General features: G+C 48.6%; 1 protein-coding gene across 1 annotated transcript; it reads right to left on the reverse strand.

Annotated features, from left to right (window-relative positions):
• Positions 1-11167: 11167 nt before the first annotated feature.
• LOC144257767 (interleukin-1 beta-like) lies at positions 11168-17357 on the reverse strand. Its single transcript, XM_077805896.1, has 7 exons — positions 17290-17357; positions 16530-16598; positions 16187-16235; positions 15294-15504; positions 14085-14255; positions 13277-13422; positions 11168-12572 (listed from the first exon to the last, which is right to left on the reverse strand). The coding sequence occupies exons 2-7, from the start codon at positions 16574-16576 to the stop codon at positions 12360-12362; spliced, it is 837 nt and encodes a 278-aa protein (XP_077662022.1). The 5' UTR covers positions 16577-16598; positions 17290-17357; the 3' UTR covers positions 11168-12359.
• Positions 17358-21484: the final 4127 nt, after the last annotated feature.

A 21484-nucleotide genomic window follows, 5' to 3' on the forward strand; every position in this document is an offset into this window, starting at 1 on the left:
CAACAAGAAGAAAGTCAAGGAGAGTGTGGGCCCCTTACTGAATGAGGGACGCAACCTAGTGACAGAGGATGTGGAAAAAGCTAATGTACTCAATGGTTTTTTGCCTCTGTCTTCACAAACAAGGTCACCTCCCAGACTGCTGCACTGGGCAGCACAGCATGGGAAGGAGGTGACCAGGCCTCTGTGGAGAATGAAGTGGTTCAGGACTATATAGAAAAGCTGGACGAGCACAAATCCATGGGGCTGGATGTGCTGCATCTAAGAATGCTAAAGGAGTTGGCAGATGTGATTGCAGAGCCATTGGCCATTATCTGTGAAAACTCATGGCGATCGGGGGAGGTCCTGGACGACAGGAAAAAGGCTAATGTAGTGCCCATCTTTAAAAAAGGGAAGAAGGAGGATCCGGGGAACTACAGGCCAGTCAACCTCACCTAAGTCCCCGGAAAAATCATGGAGCATGTCCTCAAGGAATCAATTCTGAAGCACTTAGAAGAGAGGAAAGTGATCAGGAACAGCCAGCATGGATTCACCAAGGGCAAGTCATGCCTGACTAATCTAATTGCCTTCTATGACGAGATAACTGGCTCTGTGGATGAGAGGAAAGCAGTGGACGTGTTATTCCTTGACTTTAGCAAAGCTTTTGACACGGTCTCCCACAGTATTCTTGCCAGCAAGTTAAAGAAGTATGGGCTGGATGAATGGACTATAAGGTGGATAGAAAGTTGGCTAGATCGTTGGGCTCAATGGGTAGTGATCAATGGCTCCATGTCTAGTTGGCAGCCGGTATCAAGCGGAATGCTCCAACGGTCAGTCCTCGGGCCAGTTTTGTTCAATATCTTCATTAATGATCTGGAGGAGGGCGTGGATTGCACCCTCAGCAAGTTTGCGGATGACACTAAACTGGGAGGAGAGGTAGATATGCTGGAGGGGAGGGATAGGATACGGAGGGACCTAGACAAATTAGAGGATTGGACCAAAAGAAATCTGATGAGGTTCAACAAAGACAGGTGCAGAGTCCTGCACTTAGGATGGAAGAATCCCATGCACCACTACAGACTAGGGACCGAATGGCTCGGCAGCAGTTCTGCAGAAAAGGACCTAGGGGTTACAGTGGACGAGAAGCTGGATATGAGTCAACAGTGTGCCCTTGTTGCCAAGAAGGCCAATGGCATTTTGGGCTGAATAAGTAGGGGCATTGCCAGCAGACTGAGGGATGTGATCGTTCCCTTCTATTTGAAGTTGGTGAATCATAGAATCATAGAATATTAGGGTTGGAAGGGACCTCAGGAGGTCATCTAGTCCAACCCCCTGCTCAAAGCAGGACCAATCCCCAACTAAATCATCCCAGCCAGGGCTTTGTCAAGCCAGGACTTAAAAACCTCAAAGGAAGGAGATTCCACCACCTCCCTAGGTAACCCATTCCAGTGTTTCACCACCCTCCTAGTGAAAAAGTTCCAATCTAAACCTCCCCCACTGCAGCTTGAGACCATTACTCCTCGTTCTGTCATCTGCTATCACTGAGAACAGTCTAGATCCATCCTCTTTGGAACCCCCTCTCAGGTAGTTGAAAGCAGCTATCAAATCCCCCCTCATTCTTCTCTTCCGCAGACTAAACAATCCCAGTTCCCTCAGCCTCTCCTCATAAGTCATGTGTTCCAGTCCCCTAATCATTTTTGTTGCCCTCTGCTGGACATTTTCCAATTTCTCCACATCCTTCTTGTAGTGTGGGGCCTAAAACTGGACACAGTACTCCAGATGAGGCCTCTCCAATGTCAAATAAAGGGGAATATTCACATCCCTCAATCTGCTGGCAATGCCCCTACTTATACAGCCCAAAATGCCATTGGCCTTCTTGGCAACAAGGGCACACTGTTGACTTATATCCAGCTTCTGTCCCCTGTCACCCCTAGGTCCTTTTCTGCAGAACTGCTGCCTAGCCACTCGGTCCCTAGTCTGTAGTGGTGCATGGGATTCTTCCGTCCTAAGTGCAGGACTCTGCACTTGTCCTTGTTGAACCTCATCGGATTTCTTTTGGTCCAATCCTCTAATTTGTCTAGGTCCCTCTGTATCCTATCCCTACCCTCCAGTGTATCTACCTCTCCTCCCAGTTTAGTGTCATCTGTAAACTTGCTGAGGATGCAGCCCACACCATCCTCCAGATCATTAATGAAGATATTGAACAAAACTGGCCCCAGAACCTTGGGGCACTCTGCTTGATACCGGCTGCCAACTAGACATGGAGCCATTGATCACTACCCGTTGAGCCCGACGACCTAGCCAGCTTCTATCCACCTTGTACTCTTAACTGGCAGCCATCCGGATTTCTCCCCTCTGGTTCATCAGTCCCATGAAACCTGCCCCCAATTACCAGTTCACTCTGGGATACCCACACTCCAAGCAGTTTGGACCCCAGAGACCTGTCTGGGGTAGAAACAAACAAAATGTTTATTGAATAGAAATATCACAGTTTCCGAGATGAAATAGTGCAGAAAAGCAAACACAGACAAGTTATACAAAAAACAAACGTGTAGATGCAATCTCAGGCTTTAGCTAAATTGCCTTTGCTAATCCAAGTTACCTGGGGTCTCTGACCAGGTTCCCCAATTGCCCTTGGTCCTGGAAAGGATCCAGTGTTTCACGGACAGCGCCCACCCCACTTAAACACTGTCCCTCCCTTTCTGAATTAAAAAATCTCACACACTCAAACCTGTTTAGAAAAGGCTTTTTTTCCCTCTCTCTTTTTTCCTCTTTCTCCTGGCGTGATGAGTCATGACTCATGGTTATTCACAGCTGGGGAAACTCTCTCCTTTCTTAATTTATGGAGACTGGGGTTTTCTCTTCAATGATGTTCCATTAACTTTGAGTACTTGTAGTTGGTTTTGTGGGAGGTGCCAGGTTACTTCACCCCCTTGCTAGGCGGTGATGCTGTAGTTGCATCACAGCAACTTTGTACACATATATACACATGCAGACATTGACATTCTCAGATATGGTATATCTTGACCTTAGTAAGGCTTTGTGATACTGTCTTGCATGACCTTCTCATAAACAAACTAGGGAAATGCAACCTAGCTGGAGCTACTATTAGGTGGGTGCAAAACTGGTTGGAAAACCATTCCCAGAAAGTAGTTATCAGTGGTTCAAAGTGAAGCTCAAAGGGCATAACGAGTGGGGTCCCGCAGGGATCAGTTGTGGATCCGGTCCTGTTCTATATCTTCATCAGTGAGTTAGATAATGTCATAGAGAGTACACTTATAAAGTTTGTGGACAATACCAAGCTGTGAGGGGTTGCAAGTGCTTTAGAGGACAGGATTATAATTCAAAATGATCTGGACAAACTGGAGAAATGGTCTGAAGTAAATAGGATGAAATTCAATAAGGACAGGATGATTTAGTTGGGGTTGGTCCTGCTTTGAGCAGGGGGTTGGACTAGATGACCTCCTGAGGTCCCTTCCAACCCTGATATTCTATGATTCTATGATTCTAAGGACAAATGCAAAGTACTCCACGTAGGAAGGGACAATCAGTTGCACACATACAAAATGGGAAATGATTGCCTAGGAAGAAGTACTGCGGAAAGGGATCTTGGGGTCATAGTAAATCACAAGCTAAATATGAGTCAACAATGTAACACTGTTGTAAAACAAAGCAAACATCATGCTGGGCTGTATTAGCAGGAGTGTTGTAAGCCAGACACAAAGTAATTATCCTGCTCTACGCGGCACTGATTAGGTGTCAATTGGAGTATTGTGTCCAGTTCTGGGCCCCACATTCCAGGAAAGATGTGGACAAATGGGAGAAAGTCCAGAGAAGAGCAACAAAAATGATTAAAGGTCGAGAAAACATGACTTATTAGGGATGATTGACAAAATTGGGTTTGTTTAGTCTGGAGAAGAGAAGACCGAGAGGAGACATGATAACAGTTTTCAAGTACACAAAAGGTTGTTACAAGGAGGAGGGAGAAAATTTTTTTCATTAACCTCTGAGGATAGGACAATTAGCAATGGGTTTAAATTGCAGCATGGACGGTTTAGGTTGCACATTAGGAAAAACTTTTTCACTAGGAGGGTGGTGAAGCACTGGAATGCATTATCTAGGGAGGTGGTGGAATCTCCTTCCTTTGAGGTTTTTAAGTCCCGGCTTGACAAAGCCCTGGCTGGGATGATTTAGTTGGGGATTGGTCTTGCTTTGAGCAGGGGGTTGGACTAGATGACCTCCTGAGGTCCCTTCCAACCCTGATATTCTATGATTCTATGATAATACTTACTTAGTCCTGCCATGAGTGCAGGGAACTGGACTAGATGACCTCTCAAAGTCCCTTCCAGTTCTAAGATTCTATAACCACAGCCTGTATTCAGATCTCCTAATGACCATCAATTTCAGAACATTACAAGCTTTCACTGATGAGGTTCTGAAATTGATGGTCATTAGGAGGTCAGTGTACAGGCTGTGGTTATGAATGTATGCATGTGTGTACAAAGTTGAAGTTGTAACTGTGATTCAATAAGCAATTGAATCAGCTGATTATTCTTTGGCATTCAGACCCACTGTTCTCCCCTTAGGGTGTCTGGACCCTGATTGTCATATGCATATTCGCCGGCGCCGCTACGGTGACTCATGGGAGTTGTAGGTTGCACAGGTGCCAGCTTCTTCCTTGCCCCGAGGGTGCTCAACCCCCACTCTGCACCACGCCTCCCCTTCCCCTAAGACCACACCCCTGCCCCACCTCTTCCTGCCCCTGCTCCGTCCCAGGCCCCACCCTTACTCCACCACTTTCCCCAAGATCCCACCCTGCCCTGCCTCACACCCGCCCCACCTCTTCCCGCCTTCTTCCACCCCTTTCCTGGAGCTCACACTGTCCCTGCTCCTCCCACTCCCTCCCAGCACCTCCTGCAAGCCGCAGAACAGCTGATCGTGGTGGGCGGGAAGCACTGGGAGGGAGAGGGAGGAGTTGATCAGTGGGGCCACTGGCAGGCGGGAGGCGCTTGCAGGGAGGGGAGGAGGTGGGTGCTAAGCACCCACTAATTTTTTTCCGTGAGGCTCAAAGAGCACCCATGGAGTCAGAGCCCATGGTAAGTTTTCTTATCTCACACCCATATTCTGCTCTGTGTGCCAGGCTCCCTGACTGGACTACATCTCCCATTGTGCACTGTGATCTCTGGTTGAGTGAATGTGGTGCCTCATGGGAGTCATGTCCCCATGGTGCCTCATGGGAGATATAGTCAGATGGAGAGCCCAGCCCATAGGGAAAAAAGGGGGTATGAGGCACTCTAATGCCAACTCCCATGATGCACTGCGGCAGCTCAGAGGAACACAGATTAGTGGTAAACTAGACTGAAACAAAATGTTTCAAAGTTTGAGAACTGACATTTTTTGAAACTTTCTGCTGGGTCCAAAATTTTGATATTTCGACTTTTCACCTTGATTAGGTACAAAAACAACTATAGGTTTTCCAACAGCTCTGGAAATCAGTTTCTTCATTCTCTGCCTAGTTGGACATCCCATATTGCATTGCTGAGGTTGCTCTGTGATGTCTTCTGCTGAGGTACAATGGGAGACCTATTTCCCCATGCTAAGTTCCCCTCCTCCCCTCCCCCCCGTACTGTGACTCACACCTTCTTGTCAATTCTTTGAAATGGGCCATCCTGATTATCACTACAAAAGTTTTTTCTCTCCTGCTGATAATAGCCCACCTTAACTGATTGGTCTCTTTATAGTTGGTATGGCAACACCCATTGTTTCATGTTCTCTGTGTATATATCTCTTCCTACTGTATTTTCCACAGCATGCATCCGATGAAGTGGGTTTTAGCCCATGAAAGCTTATGCCCAAATACATTTGTTAGTCTCTAAGGTGCCACAAGTAAGCCTCATTTTTTTTTTGCTGATACAGACTAACACGGCTACCACTCTGATATATGTTTAAGGTCTACTATGCCCCTTAGCTGAGAGCAATAGCAGAATCATAAACCTCTTCTACACTAGAGGGAGATAGAAACCCATCCTCTCAGTGTGGTCATACATGATATTACTTAGTCCTGCCTTGAGTGCAGGGCACTGGACTAGATGACCTCTGGGGTCTGAGATGCTAATGACTAGTGTGGATTCCCCGACACGTGGAAGCCCATTGCTTTTTAACTCTGTTGGTCCCAGACCTGCTGTCGCTTACACCAGTGTAAACCAGGAGTGACCCTACAAATGTCAATGGTGCGTGGCATGCAGCTGGTGTACAAGAGAGGAGAGGCCAGCTGTGGGGGTGTTATTTTGGCCAAGAGAACAAATACGATGCTGATGAAGATTGCAGTCCCATTGTGCTAGGTGCTGTGCAGACAAATAGCAAGGGATAGTTGGGAGAACTTAAAGTCTAAAGAGACAACAGGGTGGGTGGGGAGGAGTGACTTGCCCATACAGAGCGGAGTGGTCGCACTGGGAAGTGAGCCCAGCTCCCCTGCTGCCTGAGGTTTGCCCAAGCAGATTGCTTAGCCAGAAAAGGCCCTTGGAATCCTTTTGTGTCACTCAGCACCTATTCCTGCCCATCTACTGGTTGGTACCTGACCAGACGCATCCACTTGAGAATTTCCCGAGGAGGAGAGCTCCATGAGTACGGGCACACTAGCTTTTCAGGGAACAGAATTGCCCGACAGCGCAGGGAATATTATTCCTAACGGATCGTTTCATCCCTGCTCCTGAAGAATAGCTATAAACTCATTATGCTTGTTTGCACTCAGGCCTTTTTACGCAGCCCTAGTGTAAATGGAAATGTAGTCCGGACCAGAGGGGGTCATTGTGGGCTGCCCCACTGAGTAACCCAGACCAGGGAACCTGGCCCAGTGATTCCTGCAGCCAGACAAATAAACTGTAGTTAGAGCCTGGCTTCCAGTCTTGTTTTGAAGACATCACCAGACTGTGAATTCACCACATCCATGGCAGTGGGTAATTACAAATCTATGAGGTATTTCTAGTCTGAATTTGTCGAGCTTCAACTTCGAGCCCTGGGATCTTTTTATGCCTTTTTCTGCTAGATTAAAAAGCTGTCCACTATCGGAACGCTCTTCCCTTGGTAGTTTGTTCCCAGGGCCAGTCACCCTCACTCTTAAAAAAAAATTGCACCTTAGTTCCAATTTGAATTTTTCTACCTTTGTGTCCCAGCCATGGGATGTTCTGCCTTTATCTGCGAGGCGAAACTTACTAGGGATCTCTCCCTGGGGGGCTGTTTTCAGTTTATACAGTTTGAAACAGTGACGTTCCTGGAACCCCCAATTCCGACAGAAAGAAGAGTTTGCCTGTTACGACACACTGTTGTGTCTATGCAACCTCTTTTCTCAGAACACAGCCCGGTGTCACCGAGTTTGTGGATTACACTGACCTCGCTCAGAGTCAGAGAGGTTAAGCCCAGAAGGGTGATCTCATCTGACCTCCACGATAGCACAGGTCACCAGCACCACCCAGCACCTGCACACTGAACTCACATTGCCTGACTCTGCCTGGACCCACCTGCCCTTAAAGGACCAGTCATCCTGTGACAGGCCTGGGTGCAAAGCCTCCCACTGTTGGAGGGGGTGGGAAGCCCCCTAAGCTGGCCCCTCTGCACACTGCTTGCATGTGTGGTTCAGGTAGGGGGCAGGTCTGGGAGCATGGCCAGGTTTCTAGAGGTAGCTCCCCCTTTGGGGATCTCTCGTGCCGTGTTCCAGGTGGATTCCTCCCCAGCACATGATGCAGCCAGTATAGAGCCCTCAGTCCGCTGATTGTCAAAGGGATGGTGCTGGAGCTGACGTGGGGGTGGGAGTGTAATCTTTTAGATGGCTGCCCTTGAATTGAGGTGATGCGGGGGTGGGGGAGTGCCCCATCTAGTTGCCAGCAACGGAACATAATGCTGGAAGCGGAGCCAGTCTGAAGTGGCAGGGGAGAGGGTGTGAGATGGAGGGGAAATGAATGGACCCAGTTCTGCTTCTAGCAGGGAAAAGGTCAGGTTTGAGAACATTGTGATGTTACACGCCATATTCTTTATGGAAATATGCTTATGATATGGATATGACATAACTGAGATGTACTGCTCATGTAAGGTATCATTGGAAAGGTTATGATTACTGAATGTGATTATCCAATTTGTATGCATATATCATTTCTGTATCTGAAGTTAGGAATATTGACTTTGTATCTGTATTTCAAATGGGTTACTTTGGGTGTCACCCCCAACTAGCTCTTCAGGTACAACAATGAGAAAGCCAGACAGTGCTTAATAGCCCATTAGTGAAGACAATGGTCTGTAAAAGAGCTCAGTCTTCAGCCTATGAGCAATGGCTGCCACAGCCCTGCAGAGACATGGGTCCGAGTCACCTGGTACTGGACACCCCTCCTTTCCTTTTGGAATGCCAGTGTTTTTCCACTGGAAGAGAAAGGGTTCCTGCCTTACACAAGAGCTATATAGGGCAGGGGAGTGACATCATGGTTCTCCTCTGCCTCCCCACCCAAAGAGACAGTGAAAAACACCTGGAAGGAAGCACTGAACTGTGGGGAGAAGGGTTGAACCCAAGCTGGAAGAGCCTCTAGCTTGTGAGTAATAATACCTGAGGTCTCAAGCTGCGGACCAGTGCAGCTGCCCTTCAAGACTTTCTGTAATCTGCCTGTAATAATGTCTAAGGGTGAGAAATCGCTATTTGTAACCAATTTCTTTAGTGAAACAAGCTTAGTTTGCATGTTTTGTTTTATTTGCTTAGTAATCTGCTTCATTCTGTTTGCTCTCTCTTTAACCACTTCAAATTCACTGTTTGTAGTTAATAAATTTATTTCTTGTTTATAATATAACCCCGTTTGTGCAAGTCATAATTGGGGGGTGGGGTGGGGGGAAGAGACTGTGCATACCTTCCTCCACATTGAGGGAGGAGTCGGATTTCACAATATACCTTTGGGTCTTCACTCCAAGGGAGGTGGACACCAGAGTGCTGGGGCGAGTCCCTTAAGACGAGTCTTCCCAGAGCTGATCTCCGTGTGCCTGTGTGTGCTGGAGGAGGCTTAATAGCCTGGCTCAGCAAGCCAGATAAAAAGGTGCCCAGGCGGGCAGAACAGGCGGGCTCAGTGGTATCCCAGCAGATCAGATGGCATCTTAAAGGGAGGCAACCAGCCACAAACCTGCTTATCACTCGGGCTATTCATGCAATGTCCTTCCCACAGTTCATCAATGGGGACCAAACCGGAGACAAGCAATGCCAAAAGCACAAGCTTTTAGCACTTGTGACAAAGTTCCTCCTCTGTCTTGGTGGGTCCTGCGCTTATCGGCGGATTTGCTCGCCTCAGAGATTCACAGCCGCCCTCAGTTTGGCCACTTTTGTTAGTTCACTCAGCTAACCTCATCGCTGGCCAGCATGGGGAAAGGGAGGAGAACAATCCCCGCAGCCTCTGCTGACCCACCTAGTGGGTCAGGGGATAGGCCAGGGACCTTCCCCTTTGGTGGGACCCACAGTCCAGGTCGACTCCTCTTATATCAAATAGGGGATGGGGGGAACCCACCCTCTACTCCAGGTTCCAGCCCAGGGCCCTGTGGATTGCAACTGTCTACAGTGTCTCTTGTAACAGGTGTGTGACAGCTACAACTCCCTGGGCTACTTCCCCATGGCCTCCTCCCAACCCCTTCTTTACCCTCACCGCAGGATCTTCCGCCTGAAGCCTGATCATGCTTGTACTCCTCAGTCCTCCAGCAGCACGCCTTCTCACTCCCTGCTCCTTGCACACCCTCCCCTAACTGATGGGAGGTCCTTTCTAAACCAGCTGTCCTGATCAGTCTGCCTGCCATAATTGATTCTAGTATGGGCTTAATTGGCTCCAGATGTCGTAATTAGCTGGCCTGTCTTAATTGGTTCTAGCAGGTTCTTGATTGTTCTAGGGCAGCCCCTGCTCTGGTCACTCAGGGAACAGGAAACTATTCATCCAGTCGCCTGTATATTTGCCTTGGACCAGACTCCTGCACCCCGCTGGTCTGGGTCTGTCACACACTGGAACTAAAGGAGTAGCTTCATTAGCTCCCAGTAGTAGTAGGCTATTATTTTCTTTACGTACCAGTCACTCCGCAGTGACATAGGGCGCTTAGCCAGTGCCTGACACGCAGGTATCCCCTTTTGGTTAGTGAATCGTTCAGGAACCGATGCTGATTTCTACAAATTGATCTGAGATGCATCAGTATAGTTTGGACAGATGATTTTCAGCTCTTGGGAGTGGTTGTTTATCCAAATCACATCAAATTGTTTCGACACCCTGGTTGGATGACGGAACCTTTTGAAACAGAAAAGTAACAAATAGCCAATAATGAATTTTTCAGTAGGGATTTTTGGCTGTGGAATCCATCAGTGCTAAAATTCCCCCAAATTCATCTTCCAGGAGCATTTTGACAACTGTCCAAACACTCGCAATTAGCAAACGCTAGAACCCCATGAAATGTGGCAAATCCTTCATTCGGCATATTGGGCTGTATTAGTAGGAGCATTGCCAGCAGATCGAGGGAAGTGACCGTTCCCCTCTATTCGACACTGGTGAGGCTACACCTGGAGTATTGCATCCAGTTTTGGTCCCCCCACTACAGAAGGGATGTGGACAAATTGGAGAGAGTCCAGCGGAGGGCAACAAAAATGATTATAGGTCTGGAACACATGACTTATGAGGAGAGGCTGCGGGAACTGGAGTTATTTAGTCTGCAGAAGAGAAGAGTGAGGGGGGATTTGATAGCTGCTTTCAACTACCTGAAAGGGGGTTCCAAAGAGGATGGAGTTCAGCTGTTCTTAGTGGTGGCAGATGACAGAACAAGGAGCAATGGTCTCAAGTTGCATCGGGGGAGGTCTAGGTTGGATATTAGGAAACTCTATTTCACTAGGAGGGTGGTGAAGTACTGGAATGCGTTACCTAGGGAGGGGGTGGAATCTCCTTCCTTAGAGGTTTTTAAGGTCAGGCTTGACAAAGCCCTGGCTGGGATGATTTAGTTGGGGATTGGTCCTGCTTTGAGCAGGGGGTTGGACTAGATGACCTCCTGAGTTCCCTTCCAACCCTGATAGTCTATGTTTCTATGATTCTATGAAAATAGCTGGGAAACAGGATTTTCTTTGACTTCCGGTCCGACCCAATTTGTTGACTGCCATGCACACAGGCAACAAAAGTTACAAGCAGAACAATGTGATCACCAATACAGATTTGTTTATTAAAAATCAGGCCAGCAATATTAAATTGGTCAATAAATAAATTCCAAAAATACCCTCATTTATAATTAACATGTTAACAGAAGTTACCAACAGTGAAATAGTTAGAGCAATTTAATTTTGAATTAAAACAACACAATAGCATGTTTACAGAAAAAAAAATCATGCTGCACGATGATGGCCATTCCTCCATCTCTAATATTTATATTATTTAATGTATGTGTATATTAGTCTCACAGCAAAATGACTGACCAAGTATTATTCTTTTCTGAACTACAATCAGTTACTTACATAGTAAAAAACATCCTGATTGGTTAATAACTTAGACTGGTTAATAATTAAATCCCACAGTGTTTTAATATCATAAGCTGAAAAGACACAATAAAAAGCCACATGTGGCTTGCAAGCCTTAGTCTTGCTGCTTTAAACTCATGGGCAAAGGTCTGGTTTCCATAGGGCACAGGGGACAAATTCCTAATGCAGCTGGGTCCTGCTGAGTAATTGAGTAACTTTACCCAAGTCTCTAAGGCCTGGCTCCGCAAAGGTATTTAGGCACCGAACTGTCAGTGGGAGTTAGGAGCCTACATATCTTTCCGGAGCTGGGCCTGAGAGTTTGCAGAATCGGGGCCTGATGGTGTGATATGAACAATAATAATTAATGAGGCCCTCCGGGTACAGCACAGATAATTTACATGAAATTAATATACAATGATCCTACAACGCAGAATGGAAACCCCCCGCAAATCTGCATGGTTGGGCTGATACAGCTTATGAGAAAGGAGAGGTTAAAGTGGGTCTGGGGGAGATCCACAAGCCAGGGGCCGATCCACAAGCCAGGGGCCATCGGCCTTAGCTTGGTCACCGAAGCTGTGGAAGGTGGGAGAGAAGAGACAACCACTAAGATAAGCCTCTAATAAAGAGGGCTCTAATATAGAGCTCTCACGCCAGTAAGAGGTTAATTCTAGATGCTGGAGCTGGATCAGACCCACTGGCCCATGCTCTAGGATAGGGCAGGGCACAAAGCAAACAAAAAGACACAATACATACATGTTAGAGATGTGTTACAGCCACGTTCTGAGCCATGAGCCAGGGCTCACTCAGAAATACAACCATTCCCCCATGTACTTAGTACATACAAAGATTCTGCTGAAACCAGTAACTGCTGGTTTGGGATGTGCGCTCAGTGCTTGGACTGGGTGAGGAAGTAGTTGGTGATGAACACTTCCCCAAGCCGGTTGGTGATGCCAACGGGCTGGTTGTTCTGGGGGGAGGTGCAGATGTACCAGCCGCGGTGGGCGGCTGACTCGAACTGGGCCGTGCTCTCGTTTTCTACCTTGTAGAAGATGAAGCGCTCCAGCTCGGCTCCGTCAACATCCTTCAGGATATCGGCCTCCTGTGGCACAAAGAGCAGCCCGGTTAGAAAGAGAGGCCAGAGGAGAGAGCTATGCCAGGCCTCTCTTTCTAACCGGGTCTAGCAGGAAGAGCTCTCTTGGTTCCCACTCCAGTGTGCTACCCATTGCCCTACACTGCTGCTTAGATTGCCTGGGGAGGAGGACTGGGCAGGGAGCTCTGGGGTTGGCATCCACAGAAATCCAGTGCTGCTGGAGACTGGGAATGTCCCCCAAGCAGCCTGGAATTATACTAGTTCTCACCCAGGGGGAAGGGAGAAGTGGAAGCGATGGGTTCAGGTACTGGGTGATCCCACAACATGTGGGGGCCTGATCAGAGCCAGGGTGAGTCCCAGTCCGATCTGCTAGCAGGAGTAGAGTAGCCCATTAGCCCTGCAGGAGCTGGAATCGAGCCTGGCTCATGCATCATCCACAGAACGATTTACTAAACTCTGGCTTTGCAAGCTTTATCGCTGGGGCTGGCGCATGAGGCAGACGGATCCCCACTCAGCTTGCAGGGCCCAGCGGTGGTTTATAGGGCTGGCAACTTTGCTGGGGCCCTGGCGTGACAAAGAGAGAACGCCCGTGGAGACCGCAAACCCTCCTCCGAGCAGAAACCCACTTTACTTCCTGAGTGGGCGGCTCTTGGTTTCTCAGAAAGAGAGTGGCAAAGCAGATGCCAGAGCCTGGAACACCCCCGCCCCCTTACCTCCAGTTGCAGCACCGGCTGCTGGCCATTGTGCACACAGGACAGGTAGAGACTTCTCCCCTTGATGCCCAGAGCGACCGGAAACCTCATGGAGCTCTGGTTGCTTGTGCCACTTTTCGGTCTATAGAGAGCCATGTTTAACTTCACTGCAAGATGGGGAAATACGGAATCAGCAACGGCACAAAGAACGGCTGTCTGCATTCTGCGGGGAGAGATGCAGCCAGCGCCGGGAGCTAACTAGGGGAGCCACTCCACAGGCTGCCTTGCCACGTGTTCAGAATGTCCTGGGCCAAAGCCATTCAGTGTGTACGCCCCCAGGGTTCCCCCGGTGTCTCACTGGGGGCTTGGAACATACGAAAGCTCAGATTCTCCAGTCCAGCGGCCCCAGGTGGAAATCAGGGACCTGAGTACAGGATTCAGACCAGCTGCTTTGGCAGATGTGAGGAGCAAGGAGTTCAACACAGAGGAAGGGCCCTCTCTTGGGATTGCCTGGGGGACCACCCTGGCCTTTAATAAGAGATTGGCATGGCATGGCTATCTCTGTGATTGGCCTGGATGTTCTCAGGGCCAGTTGAGATTGGAAACCAGAGCTGTTAAAACTGATCCAGCCTGGAAACTTCATCAGATCAGGTTTCTCAGAGGGCTTCTGGTATCACCCAGATTAGAAATAATGTAGCCCAAAAACAGAGGAGCAGAGTGCATGGGAGAGTGCCAGGGATTCGGGTCCTTCATTGGGGGAAAGTCAAAGGTTAGGCTAGCATTTTGGGTGAAGGTTTGGGCTGATGCTCAGGTATTGTCCAGACCTTACCTTGGTGTCTGATGCTGGGGCCTTGCAAATGCATCGCCACCAGCTGGGCGGGAGCCTCCAGCTTGAAGCACTTCTGGTCAGTGTCCCGAATTTCATAAGAGATGGATCTGAAGTAGCGGTAGATGGAATCCACCGTGTGGGTGACATTGTGACTCTCGAACGAGATGGTCTCTGAAAACAAGAATGCGAACAAGGGTTAATATCTACTCGCATTCTCTGAGCCCATGCTCGCCTCTCCTGCACGTGGTCCCCAGAGTGACTCAGAGTGCAAGGAACTGATCGGTGTGTTTCTGATTTAATCAACATTGCCAAGATGTGTGTCATAGGCCCCGTACAGCTAACAGCTAATGGGGATTCCCCCTTTTCCTTAGTGGCAGGGCCTGTGCTGTGGGGTCAGGGGTTGGAGTCCTGCCTTGGTTCTCACTGCGGAGTTCCTGGCAGCTGTGAATTTGCGGCAACACTCAGTTAAAGTATTTAGAGCCTGGTAGCTGCTGGGGACTGAAGAGCTGCCTGTGACCCACAGTGATGGGCGCCTTTCCCTGACTGGAGCAAAGGGTCATATTGGCCACCCCTTCCCTATCCAAGGGACTTGACCTCTCACCCTTCCAGGAACCAGTCTCATACACCCGGTGCTCCTGCTGGGATGCAGGGGGAATGAACTGGTAACAATCAGACTCTGCCGTTCTCAACCATCGATCTCAAAACACTTGATAATCAGCTCCATTGAATTGGTGGCGAAACGTAAGGCTGAGTGAGGGGAATGCACTTGGACAGGTCCCATGGTTCGGGCACTAGCCTAGACCTTAGCAGACCTGGGTTCAGTTCCCTGCTCTGCCATTGACTTCCTGTGTGACCGTGGGCATGTCACTTTGTCCATCTGTGCCTCAGTTTCCCCAAGTGTAGAATGTGGAGAATAGCCCAGCCCCACAGGGGTGCTGTGGGATAAAGGCATTAAAGGTTGTGAGATGTTCAGGCCCAGGGCCTCAAAGCTATGAGGCACCTAACTCGCATTGATTTCAATACCTTTGAGGATCTGAGCCTTAGACAATCTGGTGTCATGTAAATGCCTTTGGTAGCTCTCTAGCTCAAGACTTGCCCCCCGACGCACAGAGCTGGCATTAGTGGGGCTCCAAAGCCCCTTGTGTGTCCCCCCTCAGCCCTAACCCTTGGACGGGGTCACTTAGCTCCAGGGATCCCCTGGGGCCGTACCGAAGACAGTATCGAAGATGCCCGTCAAATCATCGTCCGTGAATGGTCTTGCTTTCAATGCCTTCTTCATCTTCTCTGTGGCGATCACCAGCACCACGGATCTGCGGAAGACCTTGGGAGAGGTCTGCTCTGTGAACTGCAACTGGATGCCCAGGCTGCAGGCTGAGCAGCTCTGGGACAGGGAGCAGGGGCTCGAGCCTTGGTTGGAGCTCTGTGGGCAAGAAAAGCCCTGTGAAACAAGCTGCTGCCCCACCCTCCCGTAAGAGCTGCTTTAGCCTCAGCAGCCGCCAAGGCCGAGCCAGGTTCTTCCCCCTCCATGAGGCGGGCCAGCGGTAGGAATCTCCTCTCAGATCCACCCCAGGGCTCCTGTCAGTGCCTGTTCTGTGCTGAGAGCACCCATGGGTGAAACATGACTCCACTGATGCCAATGTGCCAGTGTGAGCCGCGAATCCCCTGCCCCTACTTCCCCCCAGCAGGTGACAGGAGAAGCGTCTGCCCGTGTCCCTCAAGGTGTCTTCTAGATTGATGGATCCAGGGAGACTGGAGCAAACCATCCCCCAGCAATCCTGGCCACTTGCCACCTGCCTAGCCAGCACCACCACTGATTGCAAGCCAGCCTCCTTCGCTTTCCCCTGGAGGGTGGGGGCTGAATGGTGAGGGGACGCTAACAGCAGGTAGTGAATGCCAGCTGCTGCTGGACATGCTTTTGCTATAGCCCTGCTCTCTGCATTCACTCAGTCATGCAGTTTCACTGGGCCAGACATTCCATGGCCCCTAGGCCCAAGGAGGACACTATCCCACTATCACGTGGGAGCTAACTGGGGCCTGACCCCTCTTTCACCAGGGTATAAAATCCCCAGGAAGGGCTGTTGGACTGAGACACCGATCCTTACCTTCCCCAAGTAGCGGTGGTCGACTTCGTAGAACTGTTCATCGTTCACACTGTAAGCGAGGGACAAACAAACAAAGCCAGTTATTCCCCAAAGAAGAGATTCTACAGCAGTTACAGATTCAGGACGAGTGGCGAAGGCATTTACATTTATCGTAAGCTAAGGAGACTTAACTCGACAAAGATTTGCGGGCATTGCTATGCTGGTTTGGGCTGAAGCTGGCCTTAAGCAGTACCTAGGCCTCGTGCTGTTTCTTTGCATTGGGGTGAATTTCACGGTGAAACTCCAGCAAGAATCCCCAGCTCTGAGACCCTAGAACATGGGGAGTCAGTAAATCCAGGGTTACCTGCAGAACTCCATCAACTCCTCCTGTACATCAGGAACGGCTGCCATAGCTGCTTCTCGCTTATGAAACCTAAGAGGGGAAAAAAACAAAGATGTTCACCCTTGCACCCTGTGCACCTACAGCCAGCCATGGAGAAAGAGAGACTGTCTCCTAACATACTGACATTGAAGGCCACTGAAATCAGTCAGACGTGTGTCCCCTTATGCCACCGCTGAATCTGTCCTTGTAGCAATAAAGACAGGGAGCTGGTGGCAGAACACCTGGAAACAGGAATACTGGCAAGACTTTAAATGAAGATAACGTGCTTATTTGCTGTAATAATAGGGTGAATTGATATGCTTGCTATTTTGATACTATGGTGAGAAGAGAAATAAATCTGTATCTAGGTGAGAACGTATTGTGAAAGCAAGCAAGCCAGCTGGATCGCCCTGTAGATCAATTGATCAATCAAGGATTGATAGATATTGCATGCCAGCTAGTCTTTAAAACCAAATATTTGTCAGAGATGCTGAGTGCTTGCAGCTCCCAATGATTTCAGCTCAGCACCTCTGAGAATCAAGCTGTACCTGAGTTCAAAGCCCCAAATATGGTTTGCACCATCTATTACAAAGTTCTTCTAAAACAGCATGCCATGTATTTCTATATGCCTCCACTGCAGGCGAGGCTGCCTCGTAAATCAGCAATGTCTGCTGATCAGGAACTCCCAACCCCAAGTGCCAGCTTGATATTGCCAGCTGCAAATGAGCTCTGAGCACAATACCTGTGTGATGCGTGCCGCTGGCCCTTCCTACTTCCTGGAGGACTGATCTCTGTCTCTCTCTTTGAGTGTCTCAGTGTTGACTGGTTCCTTGTAGCTGATGGAGGAGCATGATATAGAGGGCAGAAGAGGAAGAAGGTGTGGTTTAGCTGGGAACTTCCCCAGACATATGGGGACATAAAGATATTCTTGTAAATTTCACAAGTGGGTGAAGTACGCGAAAAAAGGAAACTCGGTGATCAATACTGAGAAACTAACCCGGCCTGAGAAGGAGACACCCCCCCCCCAAAAGGAGCATGCAAATGAAGGATGAAAACTGTCCCCACTGCACTTCAATTCCACGAGGTGTATGCCCCACATATGTCCCACTTCAGCCCTTTGGACAGATGTGGGACATAGACCTTATGCTGTCTCTCTACCAGGGGGCGAATTCTGCCCCAAGAAATTTCACTGTGGCCCAGGCAAGCCCTCAGGTTTCCTCCCAGTCCAAACCAGGAACATGATGAGGACGCCATCTCACTTCAGTCGTGGCAAGCTCCTTGAGTCCCTTTCCTGCTAATGTTTCTATTCCCAGAGAAGATGCACTGCCTCCTGTCTCTTCAGTCCGCCAGCATACCCGCCTACTGGTCACATAGGCTTGCTCTGAATGATCTGCTAGCTGAATCTCTCTGTAATCACTGCAGAAGATGCGGCTCTGCCTAGGACAAGATGTTTAACCCTGTTTGCCAGGAGGCCGGTGGAGCCTACCCACCTTACTACACCGCCAGAGCATGATTGTTAACAAGATTCACTGCTACAAGTGTGAGGTCCAGTCCTGGGTGCAGCTGAGCACTGGCAGTTTTCATTAACTCCAGGAAGAACTGTGTGTATGGCTAGGGGAAGCTTTTTTTGGCAAAAAGTAAATTAACCAAAAAATGCACTTTTTGGGACATCAATTCAGGTTGAGTTTGGGGAACAGTTTCACAGAAAAAACTGAGAACAAACATTTTGGAAATGTCAAAACTTTTCCTTTAGACAAAACAACCTGAGATGAACTATTGTGAAATGACATTTTTGAAACTTGTTTGGAGTGTTGCGCTTGCTGGGTTGGTCCCAGGATACGAGAGACACAAGGTGGCTGAAGCCATAACTTCTGCTGCTGAAAGTGACAAGGTCTGAGTTTACAGAGAGCTCTTCTTCAGGTCTGGCAATGGCACCTAGAACGTCACAGCTAATACAAAGGTGGAACAGTTAAGGAGTTAACACACGTTGCAAGAGAACATTCAAGGTGAAGTGGGCAATCAATACCTCCAAAGTCATAGGAAAAAGAAGAGTTCCTGGGTTACAGATTGTTGAAATGACCCATAAATCTAGAGTCTTTATTCACTCCATGATTTTTGGAGCCTAGCAGACTTAGGAATGGAACTTCCCCGGATCATCTTTTGAAGGTGTTGTGCAGTTTGAAACTAAGTGTCAAATCAAAAATGACATTTTTAAATGGAAAAATGTCAAAAATATTTTTAGGATTTGAAATGTGTTTCAAAATGCTGATCCGAACAAACAGTCACCCAAACCAAATTTTTCCAGTTTTTTGACTTGGCGAGAAACCCCCCACAAATTCAGAGCCGGTTATAAACAAACCAAATTTTCTTTTTCAGATTTGTCTGTTCAGACACCGAACTGAAAAAACAACTATTCGTTCAGCTCAAATTGCGAGTAGTCGGCTCCATTCAGGATCAGGCCCAGTCTCTGCTAAGTCTAGTGTGCTGAAATGCTTGGGAGGTGGGAGAAGGACATTACCGTGAAGAAAATTTAAGGCAAGGAAATGGGTGCAGAATAAATAATACTAATCAACATCTCGCCCCTCCCCCAGCCCCTCCCGGACTCTTATATAGACAAATTTTCATCAGTAGCCTTTGGGTATGTCTATGCTGCAATTAGACACCCCAGCTTTCCCCAGGCCAGCTGACTTGGGCTCACACGGTGCAGGCTGAAGGGCTGTTTAATTTCAGTGTAGAAGTCTGGGCTCGGCCTGGAGCCCAGGTTCTAGGACCCTGTGACCCTTGCTCCTTTCTGCCCCCCCGCCCTCCACCCCAGCCCCAAAACTGGAGACACTCCGCCCCCCACCACCAGGGCCACAGTGGGGAGTGAGAGCTCCCAGAGCCCTGAGGCCGTGGCAGGGAACGAAAGCTCCTGCAGTCCTGGGGCCACAGCCACGCTGGGGCTTCCCTCACCCCGCCTGCCTGCCCAGCACTTCTGTCGGGTACGAGGGTCAGGGTGCTGGGGCTTCCCCTGCCCACTCTGTGTCTTCTGCCAGGGCTCCAGGCTTCCTCCACCCTGCGGTGGGTTTCTGCTTGGGTAATTATTTTTCTGGGGGCCCCCAAAAGGGTCCCAGCTGAGGGGAGGGGGAACTGGCTGGAATAGAGGGCAAGGAGGGCATGGGCTGGCAAAGAGCTGACCAGAGTGGAGTGTGGGGGGTGGCTGGGTATACGGCTCAGCCTACGGAAACAAGGAAGCAAGGACCCTGTAGTAAGCTGCTGCCTCTCATCTCTTCAGGAAGCAGCAGGGTGTGCCAGAGATGTTCCTCTGGCAGCAGCAGCAAACAGAAACTCTGGGGCTGATGTTAGTGGAAATCTGGCATTTCCAGGTTTTTGATTATCTCCAAAATCAATAGGGCTCTTCCTACTGCTCCCTCAAACATTCCCTGGCATTTGGGAATGGATTGGATGTGGGTTTCAGAGTTACCAAGCCACGGACAGAGAAACAAACAGAGAAATGCCAGCTAGCGAGACATCAGTCCCAGTGTAAATGAAAAGAACCCTGGAGACTGGGACTAGTTCTGGTGGCTGCACTTCAGAAAAGATGTTGACAAATTGCAAAAGACTGAAATACCCAAAACACAGGGCCTGGTAATAATGGGGGGCTTTAACTACCCAGACACCTGTTGGGAAAGTTATATGGCAAAACACAACATTTCCAATATGTTCTTGGAACGTATCAGGGACAACTTTTTGTTCCAGACAGTAGAGGATGTAACCAGGGGGACAGATATGATAGAGTTGATTCTGTCTAATAGGGAGGAATTGGCAGGGAATCTGAAGGTGAAAGGCAGTCTGGGTGACAGCAATGATGAAATGATAGACTTAATGATCCTAAGGAAAGGAAGGAGTCAGAGCAGCAGAATAAGGATAACGGACTTCAAAAAAGCAGACTGATAAACTCAGAGGACTGGTAGGTAAAATCCTATGGGAAGAAAATCTAAAGGAAAAAGGAGTTCAGGAGACCTGGCAGTTCCTCAAAGAGACAATATTAATGGCACAACTGCAAACTCTCCCGATGCAAAGGAAAGCTAGGAAGAACAGTAAAACAAAATGAGTTACACCTGATCAGGAACATTAAAAGCAATAAGAAGAGTTTATTAACGTACATACCCTGACGGGTTCAGTCACAGAGATCCCCTGGGGACTGTCACCTGATGTGCTGAAAATACCTCAGCCTGTTTTCCCTGCCAGCCTGGGACTTCCAGAACCCTGTCTTGTTGAGCCAGACACGCTAGCCTGGTACAACACAGACCCACGGTCTGGACTACGCCCCCAAAGCTGCAGGCTTTAAGTGAAAACTGCTCAGCAGGTTACCTGTCTCCAGCACCCAGACACCCAGCTCCCAATGGGATCCAAACCCCAGATAAATCCATTTTACTCTGTATAAAGCTTATACAGGGTAAATTCATAAATTGTCCACCCTCTATAACACTGATAGAGAGATATGCATAGCTGTTTGCTCCCCCAGGGATTAATCACTTACTCTGGGTATTAATTAATAAACAAAAGTGATTTTTGTTAATTATAAAAAGTAGGATTTAAGTGGTTTCAAGTAATAACAGACAGAACAAAGTAAGTCATAAAGCAAAATAAAAGAAAACACGCAAGTCTAAGTCTAATACATTAAGAAACTGTTTACAGGTAATATCTCACTCTCAGAGATGTTCCAATAAGCTTCTTTCACAGACTAGACTCCTTCCTAGCCTGGGCACAATCCTTTCCCCTGGTACAGTCCTTGTTAGTTCCAGCAGACATCTTAGGTGCTAAACAGGGGCTTTCTCATGACTGGCCACCCTCTTTGTCCAGCTCCACCCGCTTTTATAGCTTTGGCACAAGGTAGGAATCTTTGTGGGTCCTAACCCCTCCTTCTAAATGGAAAAGTACCAGATTTAAGATGG

Source organism: Eretmochelys imbricata, chromosome 26 (assembly GCF_965152235.1).
Source record: "Eretmochelys imbricata isolate rEreImb1 chromosome 26, rEreImb1.hap1, whole genome shotgun sequence".
In the NCBI taxonomy this organism is placed as follows: Eukaryota; Metazoa; Chordata; order Testudines; family Cheloniidae; genus Eretmochelys; species Eretmochelys imbricata.

Coding starts and splice junctions, on each gene's coding strand:
- LOC144257767 (XM_077805896.1), bottom strand. CDS start 16,576: ATGGCAGCCGTTCCTGATGTACAGGAGGAGTTGATGGAGTTCTGCAG. Junction 13,423..14,084: donor CCCCAGCATCAGACACCAAG/GTAAGGTCTGGA, acceptor CCCATCTTGCAG/TGAAGTTAAACATGGCTCTC. Junction 12,573..13,276: donor AGCCGGTGCTGCAACTGGAG/GTAAGGGGGCGG, acceptor TTTGTGCCACAG/GAGGCCGATATCCTGAAGGA.